Source organism: Solanum dulcamara, chromosome 12 (genome assembly GCF_947179165.1).
Source record: "Solanum dulcamara chromosome 12, daSolDulc1.2, whole genome shotgun sequence".
Taxonomy (NCBI): Eukaryota; Viridiplantae; Streptophyta; class Magnoliopsida; order Solanales; family Solanaceae; genus Solanum; species Solanum dulcamara.
This window is the reverse complement of record NC_077248.1, coordinates 51,965,422-51,983,041: the sequence shown is the minus strand read 5'-3', so window position 1 is coordinate 51,983,041 and position 17,620 is coordinate 51,965,422. Positions and strand designations below refer to the sequence as shown.

Genomic DNA, 17,620 nt, shown 5'->3' with positions numbered 1-17,620 from the left:
AATAGATAGTATATTGTGAGTATATTAGATATACATTGTAAGTATATATAATGTAAGTATATACTATAATAGATAATATATTGTGAGTATATTGGATATAAATTGTAAGTATATATATTATAATATAAGTATATACATACTAATAGATAGTATATTGTGAATATATTAGATATATATTGTAAGTATATATATAATATATAATTAATTATATCACTATAATAGGTAGTATATTGTGAGTATATTAGATATAAATTGTAAGTATATATAGAATATATAATTAAGTATATCACTATAATAGATAGTATATTGTGAGTATATAAATGGTTATAATTATTTCTAAATTAAATAGATAACGATACACTATATTGATAATTGACTCAAATTTTTAAATACATAAATGCCGCAAAACAAAATCAAGCCCGTTCATGGGCTGAGCTGTTTACGAATTTTTCACTGTTGGGCCCTACCCTGCCCTTTAAGGGTGTAGTCCGACCCTGCCCAATTCGATATCCGATGGGCCAAAAAATAAGTGGACCGGTCTGACCCGACCCGACCCACTTAACAGGTTTACTATGATGTGAGTACGTTTATCCTGTAATGATTTATGAAGGTTGAGTTTATGAACTTTTATGAAAGTGTGTATCTCATATGAGTAGAGTGTCGAAGTTAAGAGAGCACCCTTGACATATTTCACTTATGAGAGTGTGGAAGTAAGTCACTTTCTATGAGAATTGAGCTTATTCTCAAAAACACTCATGAAAATCGGAACAACACAAGGCCTCAATGTGATAGATATTAAAACTTATGTCAACATTTTGATTATTATGTGTAAGCGGTAATACTTTATTTTTCTTAAACAGTCACAGTTCAAGTCTTAGAACACTTATTATTCTAGAGTAAATGTTACTATTTTACTAAATGAAAATGTAATGCAGAGCATACCTTAATTATCTCTCTTCAACTAAACTGGTGAAGTACTCACTTATTTTAATATCAAAATGAGTGAGAGAATGTTGGTGTTTATATATTTTGATATTAAATTAAAATACTAAAATATATATGTTAGTGAGTATAAATTAAAAAGAAGGTGGTCATTATTTTTTTGGTGCAACTCATATAATCACGAATGCCATGATCTATCACTGATTAGCCACCAACCCATGTTCTACAATATTATTATCTCACTATTTTGCTATTTAATCTATAAAAAAAATTCTAGACCTATAAATAATGGTGTTTCTCTTTTGGTGTAAATAGAGAAAAAAATGTGAATTACGTAACAATATTGTAGTGTGTAGTGAGGTTAGTATAGTGAAAGTGAGAGTTGAGACAAATTTTTTTTTCTAATTAATCTTTAATTTATTCACTACTCAAAAGAGAGAGATTTTTATATTGAAGGAAGGTGTTCTTTTGGTGGAGTTTTAGACTCTGTAATTAATCCAGGGTTATTTGAGTTATACGACATTGTTGGAATGTTGTATCAAGGAGGGGATAAGTCAAGAGTTATACTGTTGGATCGGTATAAATTATACTGCAATATGCTTGGATCTCCTTAAAGAGAGCGAGATATCCCCGCCGAAGTCGAAACATTTATTTATTTATTGTCATTTTATTTTTCAATTGTAATTTACTAGATTATGAGGATTCAAATTCTACGTTTATTAAAGTATGTTGACATATAAATAATTAGTAAGTGAAATGATGCATCTTGATAAGTGTAAAACTTATTGAATTTATAGTCCAGAAATTAGAAGATGTCACAAATTAAATTTTAATGCGTATTTTCACTTGAAAAAATTTATATAAAAATTCTTAAAGAATTTAGAATGCCTGAAACATTTATGATTTTTTTATAAATATGCTCATAATCCTTATATAGAGAAAATCAAATAAGGTGAATGTGACTTGACTACCTTAGTGAATATTCATTGACGAACTTCAAAAGACAATTGATTATCTAAATTTTTTTTTGAGATGAAACACTTTGAAAAATCAAAATTATGTTTTGATCTATAAATTGAACATTATATTGTATCTTTGTTCATCAGTTTGCCTATATAGAAAAGGTATTTAATTATTTGAGACTAATGGAGTAACTGTCAATAAAGTGTATGTTGGATATATTCTTCGTCCATTTTTGTTTATCCATTATATTAAAGATAAATATTTATTTTTAATTGTATAGTTTAAAAATTAAAAGATAACAATATTTTTTTTTCAATTTTACCCTTAAAAATAAAATAAGTTTTACATAACCAAGAAATTATTAAAGAACTACATTTTTTTTCTAGGTATTTATTAAAAGTATATTATTTAAGTATATCTTACTTTCTAAGAATGAGTAATTTTCTTAAAGAGCGTCAAATTTAACAAAATCATTTATTTTAAACGAAGAAGAGAGTGTTGTCATTTTCCAGCATTTTTTAAGATATTAAATTTATTATGTTAAAAAAATATGATACAAATATCATTTTACTCCCCCGTTCCTATTTACATGTCATTCTTACTAAAATAGATATTCGTTAATACTTGTCATTTCACAAAACCAATGCATAAATGACATATTCTTTCCATTTTACGCTTGAGAGTTATTAGCCTTGAGTGTATGCACTTGACCAATATAGGAAAACTAAGTAATTAATTCATGTTCATTGATCAAACTAAATTAATTCATATTCATTTATTAAAAATTTGACTTCAAGAGAATACTAAATAAGAGTATATACAATGATAAACTTACCTAATTTCTTAAGGGACGTAAAATATTAAAGGAAAAAGGGTCATATATGCTCCAAAATTTTACGAAAATGTCTAGATATACCATCCGTTTGAAGTTTGGCTCACCAATGCCCTCGCCGTCCAACTTTTCGCATATATATACCCCTGTAAGCGTTAGTTGCTTTGCTAGAAATAGTATACCCTTTTTCCATTTTTTTTTTAAAAATAACAACTGGAATTGCCACATCCTAATTGCCACATGACATTTATATTAAATATTGAATTCACCCCTTTTAATAGCCGAGAATATTTGAGCCGCAAATTATATCCAACCCCAAAACCATCCATTTTAACCCATTATCAAAGCCCTAATCTGTTACAAACTTCTTCATTACCATCAAAAGTTTTTAAAAAATGAGTCAGCGTTCGACTGTTTCAAGTAGTCGACGATAAACTGTCACTGTGTTAGTGCTTTGATGGGGGCTTCTCAGACATCCTAGCGCACACGAGCTTCTTTTGATGGTAATGAAAAAGTTTGTAACAAGTTAGGGTTTTGTCAATGAGTTAAAAGGGATGGTTTTTGGGTCGGATATGATTTGTGGGTCAGATATTTTCGGATATTAAAAGAGGTGAATTCAATATTTAATATAAATATCATGTGGCAATTAAAAATGGATGTGACAATTCTAATTATTATTTAAAAAAAAAAGGAAAAGGGGCTGGTTATTTCCAGCAAAGCAATTAATGCTTACAAAGTTGGACTGCGTATGGGTGATCCAAACTTGCTGCAAAGTTTAGAGGCATATATGACCTTTTTTTAAATATAAAATAATAACAACTAAATAAGAATGGAGAAAGTATTTATTACCACTCACATGTCAACTTTGAAAAAGTAAAAAATAAACAATAGACGGAGGGAGTAGTTTCCAGGTTACAAACAAGAAGTTCACAAATTTCATCACCTTGATCTGAAGGCACTGAATTCATGGGTCGCATAATTCATTTCACTCTTTTTTCAATGAAAAATAGCAAATATCATTAACCATATCACATGCACATTAATGTCTATCTTCTGATTCTTTCATTTTATTATATTTGATCCATACTAAGTTGACATTTTTTTTAAAAACACAGTATTTATTAAAAATTTATTTTATTAAATTAATTTTATTAGTTATGTTTTCAAAAATTTAAATTTAATTATTATATTGTATAATTATTTAATTATAAAGACAAGATTAGGAAAAAAAAATTCTCTATTCTATTTTATATGATGCACTTTCTTTTATAGTCAATCTCAAAAAAAATGATATATATTTTTATTTGACAAATATTTAACGATACTATTAATATTTTACCCATGTTGGATCACACTTATTTGGTAAAAAGTCTACAAAAGTATTGATAGTATTTTAAAATTAAAATTAGATATTTCAAAAATTATATAGTAAATACTATGACTTGCAATTCTTTTGATTGTCAATAAGATCAAAAAATACATTTTAAAAAGCTGGTCAAAGTTCTAATGAGTAAAATCTTGAGATGCGAAAAATGTCACATAAATCGAGAAAGATAGTACATATTTCTTAATACAACTACAAATATGTATTTCTTAATACAACTACAAAGTTTAAGACAATACTATGAAATACTGAGATTGTTGGATTCTGTTGGAAGTTTCATCTCTTTATTTTCATTTACTGTTTCTTCATCATTTTCTTGAATTGCATTTATGACGACATCTTCATCATCGTTATCATTATCATTATCATTTTCCTCGTCTTCTTCTTCTTGATCGAGAATAAGATTCAATCTCAACCGTCCTTCTTGACGTGAAACAAAGAGGATCTGTGATGGATCAATTTTCACCTCATTAAGCTCTAATCTTCCATCTATTCTAGTTGGCTTTAGGGAGAAAATCTGTTTTCCATCTTGGTTTAATGACGATAATGGTGGCGGAAATGATCTCTTTTCTTTTTTCTCGAACGTTATTGTTTTGTTTCAACTAGGTAAGGAGGTAGATGATTTAACAACATCATTTAGATGTTCAATATTCTGATTATCATCATCATCTACTGTTCTCTCATCAAAGCTCTCCAACCCTAGACTCTCTGTACAAGACATTATATAGGCCAAATCCTCTCTAGTGTCCCTTTTGCAATTATATAATCAAGTATGTAAAAATGTTGCTGATGTATACTCCTTCCGTTTTAATTTGTTTGTCTTGCTTTAACTTTATATAAAGTTTGAAAAAATAAAAAAACTTTTGAATTTATGATTTTAAACTAAAGGTATGTTAAAAGTATAAACACTATGCTAATAACACACATAATTTAAAATGACAAAACAATTACGTGACCTATCACATCAAGAGTTATACCTTCTAAGGCTTTGTATGAGCTCCTTGTAGGAATCTGATCTTGGGTACATTTATGTGCCCAATAGCACATGAAACCCATAAATTAGTCAAAGTGAGAGCAAATTTCTTGAGTTTAATTCATATTTTTTGTATTTTGTATTTTTATAACCAACCAGCATGATTCGACACTTTCATGGTTAATTAAGTAAAAATGGACATTCAAAGTATGATTGGATTGAAAGTGGAGCTCAAAGGAGAGGTTGAGAGCAAAAGGTGAAGAAAATACACTAAAACAAAGCATGTCCGCGTCGCGCACTTGGACCCTGAGATTTAATTTCAAATTTTGGAGTTGATTCATCGAGACAGTAAGGTTCGTGCCAGGTCCGCTGTATAGAGCAATTTTCCGCCGACACAAGCAATTTTCAGCGATGCGGACTTCAGTGCGTCTACTTTAATTCTACATTTTTGGTTCTATAAATAACACCTTTACATATTTTATTAAAAAGCAGATCAGATTGTCGGGAGAAAAATTGAAAAAGATGAAGAAAGAGCTATATTTGGTGATATTTTCTTCGTTCCTTTCATTTTGAATTCAAGTTTGATGTTATTAATGATTTATGTAAACATGTTATACACTATGAGTGGCTAAATTTTCTTGTTCTTGGGTTGTAACCATAATATGAAGGTTTAAATCTTGCTTGCTTTGGTTGAAAATGGGTTTTTGTATGTGATTACTCTTATGTTGTTGATTTGATTGTTTTAATGCTTGATAACCATTAGAACAAATTTGTTGTTCACTGGAACTCGGAAGACAGAAAGGGGATAGAACACTAGAATATAAGGAGCTTGTTTGTCCTAGAATTGTCTAGAATAATTTGTGTATAGAATCGATGTGACACATATCTATACACCTTATTTGATTACTAAACAGGAAGATAGTATCAATGCATTTTTATTGGTTTATGCTTATCTCCGCTTAACGATGTAGTTAAGCTGTTAACAAGAGTAGGCAATTAGAGGTTGGAAGACCATACGTATAAAATCAACCCTGTAAATCAATAATCGAAAATCCATTGGATACCAAAGTAAAAGATATAAACTGGAAATCTATAAATGCTACAACCCAGGGACTCTTTTTTAAATTGATAAATTTTCTCTAATATTGTTAAATCAAGTTCTCATATCATTTTTGGTATAATTATTTTATAGATATTAATGAACTCAACTCTTTGAAACACACATGAATAATTTGATTCATTAAAAAAATGACTATGCTTAATTGCATTTCCTCGTGGGTTCGATATCCGGCTCTTAAAAGAGTTACTATATTACTTTTGAGACCACGTATACTTGCGTGTGCGTTTGGACGCAATAAGTTTTTGGCGCCATTGCTGGAGAACTTGTTTAATTTGGAAATAGTTTTCTTTGTGAAGTTTCTTTATTTGTGTTGGTGTTAACAACTTGATCTTAACTGTTATTTCTGGCAGGAGAACTCAAAAAGGCACATTAGACAAAAATTGGAACATTGTAGAGCTATTGGCTGAGCCTGAAATATTTCTACATCAACAAAGAAGGAGAGAAGTTGCTCTATATCCTGTACCACAGGTAAATCTGGTTGATACTAATGAAGTACCGATAGAGATCCCTATAGAGATGGCTTCCAGGATAGTACGTGATGTGGCAGTCCCACTCACAACAAATGTCACCTCTAGCCTTCAGAAATCGCCAGCTGGAGAAAGATTTGAACTGAAACAGAACATGGTGCAATTATTACACTCTAATGGATATTTTATAGGTTTGCCTTATGAAGATCCTCAAGTTCACATCTAGAATTTCTTGGAGATTAGCGACACTTATATGCCTAATAGGGTATCTCCTGACTATGTGAGGTTAACATTTTTTTCCTTTTCTTTGTTAGGGGAAGCTAAGAGGTGGTTGAAGTCGGAACCACCAAATTCAATCACTTCATGAAATGATTTGGCTCATAAATTTCTTATCAGGTTCTTTCCTTCGGGAAAGACAACTAAGTTGAGGGCTGGAATTTTGAGCTTTAAGCAAAAATCTAGAGAAAATTTATACCAATCTTGAGACAGGTTTAAATCATTACTCATTAGTTGTCCTCACCATCATCAAGCTAATGTGGTGTTGGTCCATACCTTCATAGAAGGGTTGGAACCCAACACCAAAATTCTTCTATTAGAGAAATCCTAAGTGGAATGGAGGAAATTCTACACTATGGTTCAAAAACAAGTTGGCATGTTAGAATTGTATGCGATAACTGCATTGACAGAACAAATTACAGCAATGCAAAATATGATGACAATGCATTTCAATAATTTAGCAAAAGGATAGAATAAAACTTTGGTGAGCATGGTTCAACAATAACACATGTGGTGTACGGTATGTGGAAGCAGTGAATATATGGCAGAATATTGTGGAGCTAAACCGAAGTCAGTAAATTTTGTGGATAATGCACCTAGGGGTGGTGGCAATCCTAATTATGGAAACACTTACAACCCAAATTGGAGAAATCATCCTAAATTCTCAAGGGGTGGAAATTAACAAAACCAACATCTAGGGCAGACTCAATACAGACCACAAGGAGGTGGACAACAGTACAACAATCAAGGTCAAGGATACAATAATCAAAGTCAAGGTAATCAAAGCTCAAGAAAATTAGGAAGCATGAGTGTAGAAGACATGTTGAAGCAGATCATGATGGATCAAGCTAAGTTGGCTACAGATGGTTGTCAAAATCAGTTGGCCACTCAAAATTTAGAAAAATAGCTTGGACAATTAGCAAATGCACAAGGTTCTTGCCAACGAGGGGGTTTATCAAGTAACACTGATCCAAATTTTAAATAGGTGAATGCCGTGAGTACTCATAGTGGACTCTCCCTCGCAGAATTGGCTCCAAGTTAAACCGATAGAGGTGAAAGGTAAAGAAAAAGTTGGGGGAAAATGTGAATCCAACGAATCAAAGGTAGTCGAGGAACCAAAAACAAAACCTCCTCCTCCTTTTCCATAAAAGTTTAAGAAGAAGAAAGAAGAGGAGTGCTTTGTGAAGTTTATAGACTTGCTGAAATAAGTACAAATTAATTTACCTTTGAATGATGTTTTGCAGGGAATCGCTAAGTTTGTCAAAGATATTGTAGCCAACAAGAGCAAGTTAGCTGAATTTGAAATAGTGGCACTCACTAAAGAGTGTAGTTCAAGAATATTGAATAAAGTTAAGCTTTCACCTAAATAAAAAGATCAAGGCCATTTCATGGTAAAGGTAACTATTGGTAAGTATAGTAATGCAAGAGGTCTCTGTGATCTAGGTGCTAGTATAAACTTAATGCCTAGATCTATGCTTAAGAAATTAGATCTAGGAGAACTGAAAGCAATCACTATTTTGTTACAGTTAGCTGATCATTCTATAGCTAGACCTGATGGTATCATTGAAGATGTGTTAGTACAAGTGGAATCCTTTATCTTTCCAATTGATTTTGTTGTATTATATTTTGAGCTTGAACCCGATGTTTCTTTTATCTTGGGGCGCCCGTTCTTAGCAACAAGTGGGGCACTTATTGATGTGGCTACAAGTAGATTGACTATGAGAGCACATGACAAAATAAAAGTGTTCGATGTATATCATGCACTGAAGTTGCCTGCAGTCTATGAAGAACTACCTGCTATAACCATCATCGATGAAGAAGTCTCAGCTCAATGCACTTTAGCAAAAGATCTATTGGAAAGAGTTGCGATGGGTCAAGATATTGAAGAGGACATGAACGCTAAAGAGTTATCCAGTGTGTTTGGTAATCCAAATTTCAGCATGTGGAAAAAGAATGTGGAACCTTTGCACAGAGAATTGGGTCCTTCACCCAAGACATCTCTAGAAGAAGTGCCTAACTTGGAGTTAAAGCAATTACCAGCATATCTCAAGTATATTTTTCTTGGAGTGAATAATACCCTACCTATAATCTTTTCATCTGCTTTGTCTGAGGTGTAGGTCACAACAATACTTGAGGTGCTAAAAAGGCAAAAGAAGGCAATTGGATGGCAGATAGCTGATCTTCACGGTATCAGCCTCGCTTTGTGCATACATAGAATTTTCATGGAATAAGGACATAAAGCTAGTGCGCAACCATAATGCCAGTTGAATCCCATCATGAAAGAGGTGGTGAAGAAAGAGATAATTAAGTAGCTAGATGCATGCATAATATACCCAATCTCTAACAGTAAGTGGGTAAGCCTAGTTTAGTGTGTACCAAAGAAAGAGGGAATGACTGTGCTTAATAATAAGAAAAATGAGTTAATCCCTACAAGAATAGTAACTAGTTGCGTATATGCATGGACTACAAAAAGTTAAATGATGCCACAAGAAAAGATCACTACCCTGTACCATTTATTGACCAAATGCTTGATAGGTTAGCAGGCTAAGAGTACTATTGTTTCTTAGATGGGTATTCAAGTTACAATCAGATTACCATTGCACTGGAGGACCAAGACAAGACAACATTCACATACCCGTATGGGACATATGTATTTAAGCATATGCCATTTGGTCTTTGCAATGCTCCTACCACCTTTCAGAGGTGCATGATGGCTTTATTTCATGATATGGTGGAAGAGTTTGTAGAGATATTTATGGATGAATTTTCAGTCTTTGGAGAGTCTTTTGATCTCTGTTTGCAAAATCTAGAGAAAGTACTAGCAAGGTGCGAAGAGACAAATCTTGTCTTAAACTGGGAGAAATGTCATTTCCTGGTAAAAGAGGGTATTGTGTTGGGGCATAAAGTGTCAAAAGATGGTTTAGAGGTAGATAAAGCTAAAATTGAAGTGATTGAAAGCTCCCACAATCGATTTCAGAAAAAAGAGTCTGCAGTTTTCCAGGTCATGCCAATCGGCGATTCATCAAAGATTTTTCAAAGATCATCAGACTCATGTGTAGCTTATTAGAAAAGGAGGTAAAATTTATTTTTGATGATAAATGTTTGCAGGCCTTTGAACTCTGGAACAAGAAGCTGATTGAAGCCTCCATCCTGATAGCTCCTAACTGGGAGCTACCTTTTATGCTATTTTGCGATGCAAGCGACATAACAGTGGGAGTAATTCTAGGACTAAGGAAGGAGAAAATATTTCACTCCATCTATTATGCTAGCAAGACTCTTGATTCAGCTCAAGCCAACTACATAGTCACCGAGAAGGAGATGCTGGTGCTGGTGTATGCGTTCGACAAATTCATATCCTATATGGTAGGTACTAAGGTAATTGTTTACACTCACTCTGTAACTCTTAATTACCTATTCAATAATAAGGATGCCAAGCCAAGGCTGATAAGGTAGATTCTGTTTCTACAATAGTTTAATATTGAGGACAAGGATTGCAAGGGTTGTGAGAATCAAATTGTCGATCACTTTTGTAGGTTAGAGAGTTCAACACATGTTGGAGAACAGTCGCAGATAAAAAAAGAATTCCCAGATGAGCAGCTATTGGCCCTGGAGGTGACTGAATTTCCGTGGTTTACAGATGTCGTCAATTACTTGGTTAGTGGTCCTGATGCTACCTCACAGTAGAAGAAAAAGCTTATGCATGATGTCAAGTTCTATATATAGAACGAACCTTATTTATTCAAGAAAGGTGTTGATCGAATAATTAGAAGATATGTACCAGAAACTGAAGTATACCAAGTGTTGGATGGTTTCCATTATCACCATATGGCGGCCATCATGGAGGAGAGCGTACTGCCCATAAGGTGCTCCAATCAGGTTTCTTTTGGCCCACCCTATTCAAAGATGCTACAAGCTATGAAAAGAACTGTGATCAGTGTCAATGAGTGGGCGCAATATCAAGAAGACACAAAATGAGTTTGAATAACATTCTGGAAGTTGAAATCTTCGTTGTATATGGAATGGACTTCATGGGTCTGTTTCCATCATCATGTGGGAATCAATACATATTAGTGGCAGTGGATTATATGTCCAAATGGGCTAAAGCCATGGCCCTTCCCATGAATGACTCAAAAGTGATGAGCAAGTTCCTGAAGAAGAATATTTTCACTTGATTCGGCACTCCCAGGGCAATTATAAGTGACAAAGGGTCACACTTTATCAATCAAATAGTGAAGAATCTCTTGGAAAAATATGGGGTAAGACACAAGGTAGCTACAACTTACCATCCATAAATAAGTGGACATGTTGACATCTCTAACAGGTAAGTGAAGCTGATACTGTAGAAGACTGTCAATGCACAAAGAAAGGTTTGGGCAACAAAACTAGATGAGACATTATGGGCATACAACACTGCTTATAAACCCCCCATCGGGAGGTCCCCTTACTAGATGGTATTCAGTAAAGCGTGTCACCTGCCAGTGGAGTTAGAACATTAAGCATACTGGGAAATCAAGAAGCTTAATCTTAATCCAGAGTTAGAAGGATGGAAGAGGTTGGATCACGAGTTAGAAGAGTTTAGGCTACATGATTATGAAAATGCTAAGCTGTATAAAGAGAAAACAAAGTGGTGGAATGACAAGCACATTGTCACTTAAAACTTCGAACCAGGGAAAAAGGTACTCCTTTTCAACTCTAGGCTCAAGTTCTTTCCAGAAAAGTTGCGGTCCAAGTGGAGTGGATATTTTAAAGTGGTGCATACAATGTCGCATGGAGTTGTGGAATTATGGAATGCAATGAAGACATCTATATTTTTTTGTAAATGGACAAAGAGTTAAACATTACTTTTGGTGAGGATGTTGACCATGAGGAGGAAGCCATTGAACTGAAAAATGAGTGAAGCAATAGGTGGGTCATGCCGCGATGATAAATTAGGCGCTGTGCGGGAGGCAACCCGCGAGGTATTGTGTGTTTTTAATTAGAAATTATAATTGATTTTCTTTGTATTGCTAAAATTTCATTTTGTTTCAGTGTATAAGTGAGTTTATAAAATAAAAAAAATAAAAAGGGAACTTGGACGAAGCATGAACAGTAAGGTCTGCGACAAGTCCGCGTCGCGGACCTGGTACATCTCAGTGCAAATTTTTCCAGGTATGTTTTCAATCATATTTTTGTGAAAATAAGTTTCAAGTAAGGTGCGCGCCAGGTCCGTGTTGGTTAATTTTAGTACAAAAATGCAATTTGGAATTTTGGGTCAATAACTAGTAAGGTCTGCGATAAGTCTGCATTGCGGACCTGTTCTATCTCAGTTCAAATTTTTTTCAAGTATGTTTTTGAAAATTTTTTGTAAAAAAGTCATAAGTAAAGTCCATGCCACGTCCACGTCACAGACCTGGCTTATTTCAGCACAAACTGCAGTTTAAAATTTTGGTACGCTAAACAGTAAGGTTCGCGATAAGTCCGCGTCGCAAACTTGGGATCTTTCAATTAAAAAGATGGGTTATTACCCATTTTAATGGGTGTACCCAACCAATTCAGTTTTAAAGCACTGAAAAGAACCCGTTCAACTCTAGTTTTTCTCAAAATTGAACCATTTCCTCTCTTCTCAACTCTCAAAACTCTTTTCTTCTAAGGCAAATCCGTGATGCACTCTTCAAATCCAAGCAAATTTCTGTTGAATTTATATTTCATCACCAACAAGGTATGTGTTCTTAAACTAATTTTATGATACGAATGGTTGAAATCTACATAAGTAAGTTCTTAGGCCTCAAGTTTTGACTCAATATAATTGATTTTCATTACTCTTGGATTGAAATGGTCATGGGTGTGTAAAATTGCTTAAAGAATTGCTTGTTGTGGTTAACTGATTAAGGGTTATATTTTTGAACTTTAACCCTACTTTTGATGATTAGAAGGAACTAAATTTTGTAATTGTTATGGATATTGTGTGTTGAATTCTTGAGGAAATATGCATAAAGAAATGAGTTGAAGTTAAGTTTGATTTGTGAACAAATGTGGGATGAAATTTATATTGTTTCAAATGATGGTTTGAAAACATGCTTTCAGTAAAGATGTAACTGTATACCCATTTATGCTTGACTTTAATAATATATTGGGTTGATTATAAGTTTATCTATGAGTTCATTTGGGGTGATGTAGTAGTTTTGAAGTGTGAGTTGAAATAGTTGTAATATTGAATAATGTATGTGATTGTTTCTGTTTTGAAGATATGCTAGAGTAAGGGGACTGTTTTGAACTCATATAGAATGAGACTCACCATGTTGATTATTTTGAAGTGTGGTAGATTTGTTAGCATGTATGTGCATAATGTTCGAATGAAGGAAAGTCTAAGTACCTTTATATAAACTACATACTAATAAAATGCTTAAGTGTGGGGTATGGGCCTAAAGTTCTAATGATATTTTGACTCTTATATGTTATTTTTGTCTTGCTTATTTGTAGTAAAAATGTCATCCAGCAGAAAGCCAGGAAAGGAACCAGCAGGCCCAAGCAGCAGAAAAAAGAGATAAAGGAGCACCATCTATACCACCAGCACCACCCATGCCTCGGGGTCAGTCTCATCGATTCAGCATAAAAGCGGTACATCCTACAGGAAAAAAACTGGTACAAGCCACACCCTGAGTCTCTCTATCTTTTAGACATGCCAATCAAGCAAGAAAAATTATCAAGAGACTACCCCTACATAATAAGGAGGATAGAGGAACTAAATATACATTTCTTGTTCGCTGATCCAAGGCCATGTAATCTGCACATAGTACGGGAATTCTATGCAAACTATCAACCTGATCAGCATACGTATTACATCACAGTCAGAGGGGTTGATGTCCCTCTATCTCCAATGGAAATAAATGATATTTTGGGAATGCCAAAGCTGCCAACCACTGCCTTAATAGATTTGAACATCAACTGCCATACAGGGATGTTCGACCTACTTTGTATGGGCCTAGGTCGACGATGAAGTGGGTACGTCACAGTCTATGTGGCTATCACAATACATTCCCATATGTTCACCTTAACAAAGAAGCACGTGTATGGGTGAAGATTGTCATGCAAAGTCTGATTCCAGGCCTCCACTATACAGAATTGACACGGGACAGAGTATGCTTGGTTTATGCCCTTATGAAAGGGATAGACGTAAATGTTGGCGCTGTGATCAATTCTACCATCCGAAATTGTAGAGTTCACAGAGGTAGGGGGTTTGCATTCAGAGGCCTCATTACAGAGATATGCCAAAGGGATGGGGTCCTAGAAGAACAACATGATTATATACCTCCCTCCCCTCTGATTATTATGATGTCACCAACATAAAGGGGCTAGATTACACTCACGGTGCAGTCCTCACTAATCAAGAGCACGTAAGGCGCGATGATATGATTAAATCCCACATATTTGGGTTGGAAATGCTTCGACACCGCACAGAAGGAAGTGCTTCAACTGAAGAGGAACTCCATGAGGTCTAGAGACAATACCTTCTTAATGAGCATTCTATGGCTGTCCTTGGACTGGGAACTGATTTTTATGAGTCGACTAAAAATGACATCCCCACAGATGAGGAAAGGAAGAGGATTGGCTCAAACGTGGAGTGAGATTCAGAGGCCACAGAATTTAGCCCTTTGGCGATGGAAGATTCGAATGCTGGTGGATAAATGGATGAGTAGACAGGGAAGTGTACTACCTTGAGCTCTGAGGACAGTGCCCAACTATAAGTGTGGGGTGGAGTCTTCTTAATTGAACTATATCTGTTTATTTTTATTTATGATTGATTAAGTTTGATGTTTTGATGGTTGAATTGTTAATAGTTATTATTTTGTGTAGTTAGATTGCTAATTGTGTTTGCTTGTGTTAGACTTATGTTGTGATTTATCTACATTGGTATTTGTTTATTTTTGGAAGAACTAATATTTTAAGTTTATAAACGTTTTTCTGGATTTAGGTTTCATGGAATTTATTTTCGGTTCTTTGGCCATGAATAGTCCCTTTGAACCGTATAATTTTTTTTTAGATAAGTTGAAATGTATATAAAGTATTTTTCTAAACTATCAGATTGCATAAGGTAGCATATGAAAACATGAAAAAAAGAATTGACTAAATTGATACACCTAAGACTCTGTTGTAGATTTTGAATAATGTTGAATTCATATGACTGTGGTTGAAATTTTTGAAGAATTATCATTTTGAAATTAAATATGTGCAGTGTGAGTAAGGTAAATTGTATAATACTTGGTTTCTTTAGATTGCTATAACTTGGCCTGTGTGTATGAGTAGTGACAATAAAAGAAGTTTAGAATTTAGAGAAATGATCTAGGCATTTCTTTGATAACCTCACTTTAAAACCACTTGTGTACCCACCTTAATGTAAATCCATAGTTAACCCTTTTGAGGCTTTAACTTGATTCTTTGACAGCCTAATTTGAAGCCTATTCCCAATTTTTTTTCTTTTCTAAGACCATAAATTTTGATCCAAAAATCCAAGCGCTTTGGAAAATATAAAGTGGAGAAATGAGAGATTAAGAACCTTGGGTTACTAAGAATAAAACTATTGGTGATTGATTGAAATAAAATCTTGTGTAGAAAAGAGTAACTGGTGGAAGATGAAAAGAACGTCAACTATCTCATGGATTAAGTTAGTGAAGAAAAGAAGAATGCCTCTACACAGATAAATAAAGTAAAAAGTTGAGCTAACAGAATAATAAAGTGGTAAGAATAAGGTTATGAAGTGCTTGAATGGAATTAAAAAATGTAGTGTGTTAAAAGCGCTTGGGAATCAAGTAATTATACATGCCTAAATTTCTACCTACCTGCCCCTTAGCCCACATTACAACCTGAAAAAGTCCTAAGTGATTCCTAAATCTTAGCTACCTTAATAGCATTGCTTAATACACTAAGGACAAGCCTATGGTTCATCTTGAACAACTTGTGATTTCATTTGAGAGAGTGAGCAAAATTTTGTCCAAATACCCATGAACGTAACTGTGAGAGTATGGGTAATTCTTTCTTGGTAAGGGCACATGCTTAATGAGGAAATGGTAATTCTACATGAATTTTAATTTAACAAACCATGTGAGTTTTTTCATTACAAAGACAACTCTCGAGTCTGTGCTGTTGAGTTAGTAAGTTGCTTAAAATAGAAATTTAACATGTATATGCAAGATAAGCTAATTGTGCAATCAATATGGTTTGGTAGAATATCTTTGTATAGCATGTATTTGTCATTCTACTAATAAAATTGGGAGTTTGTTCGAGGACTAAAAAATTATAAGTGTGGGGTGGTCATCTTGGGTACATTATGTGCCCAATAGCACATAAAACCCATAAATTGTTAGTCAAAGTGAGAGCAAGTTCCTAGAGTTTAGTTCATATTTTTTGTATTTTGTATTGTTATAACCAACCAGCATGATCAGACACTTTCAGGGTTAATTGAGTAAAAATATACATTCAAAGCATAATTGGATTGAAAGTGGAGCTAAAAGGAGAAGTTGGGAGCAAAAGGTGAAGAAAATAAACTACAACAATGTATGTCTGCATCACACACTTGGAACTTGAGATTTAATTCCAAGTTTTGGAGTTGATTCGTCAAGACAGTAAGGTCTGCGCCAGGTCCGCGTCACAGACCTAGTTCTGTATAGAGAAATTTTCAGCCGATACAAGAAATGAAAAATTACACTAAACTGTAGCAAGTCTGCATCGCGAACTTCAGTGCGTCTACTTTAATTCTGCATTTTTGGTGCTGTAAATAATACCTTTATATATTTTATTAAAAAATAGATCAGATTGTCAGGAAAAAAATTGAAAAAGATGAAGAAAGAGCTATATTTGGTGATATTTTCTTTGTTCCTTTCATTTTGAATTCAAGTTTGATGTTATTAATGATTTTTGTAAACATGTTATATACTATGAGTGGCTAAATTTTCTTGTTCTTAGGTTATAGCCATAAGATGAAGGTTTAAATCTTGCTTGCTTTGGTTGAAAATGGTTTTTTGTATGTGATTACTCTTATGTTGTTGTTTTGATTGTTTTAATGCTTGATAACCATTAGAACAAATTTGTTGTTCACCTGGAACTTGGAAGACAGAAAGGAGATAGAACACTAGAATATAAGGAGCGTGTTTGTCCTAAAATTGTCTAGAATAATTTGTGTATAGAATAGATATGACACAGATCTATACACCTTATTTGATTACTAAACAGGATGATAGTATCAATGCATTTTTATTGGTTTATGCTTCTTCCCGCTCATTAATGTAGTTAAGCTGTTAACAAGAGTAGACAATTAGAGGTTGGAAGACCATACGTGTAAAATCAACCCTGTAAATCAATAATCAAAAATCCATTGGATACCAAAGTAAAGGATATAAACTGGAAATCTATAAATGTTACAACCCAGGGACTCTTCTTTAAATTGATAAATTTTCTCTAATACCATTAAATCAAGTTCTCATATCATTTTTGGTATAATTATTTTATAGATATTAGTGAACTCAACTCTTTGAAATACACATGAATAATTTGATTTATTGAAAAGATGACTATGCCTAATTGCGTTTCCCAGTGGGTTCGATATCCAACTCTTAAAAAGGGTCACTATATTACTTTTAAGACCACGTACACTTGCATGTGCGTTTGGACGTAATAGAATCCAATCACA

The 17,620-nt window shown here is 33.6% G+C and overlaps 1 protein-coding gene across 1 annotated transcript; it reads right to left on the bottom strand.

The window, feature by feature from the left end:
- Positions 1-4,359: 4,359 nt before the first annotated feature.
- On the bottom strand, positions 4,360-4,842 carry LOC129875759 (uncharacterized). The gene is made up of 2 exons (XM_055951006.1): positions 4,753-4,842; positions 4,360-4,638 (listed from the first exon to the last, which is right to left on the bottom strand). The coding sequence occupies exons 1-2, from the start codon at positions 4,840-4,842 to the stop codon at positions 4,360-4,362; spliced, it is 369 nt and encodes a 122-aa protein (XP_055806981.1).
- Positions 4,843-17,620: the final 12,778 nt, after the last annotated feature.

Coding starts and splice junctions, on each gene's coding strand:
- LOC129875759 (XM_055951006.1), bottom strand. CDS start 4,842: ATGTCTTGTACAGAGAGTCTAGGGTTGGAGAGCTTTGATGAGAGAACA. Junction 4,639..4,752: donor ATATTGAACATCTAAATGAT/GTTGTTAAATCA, acceptor GATGGAAAACAG/ATTTTCTCCCTAAAGCCAAC.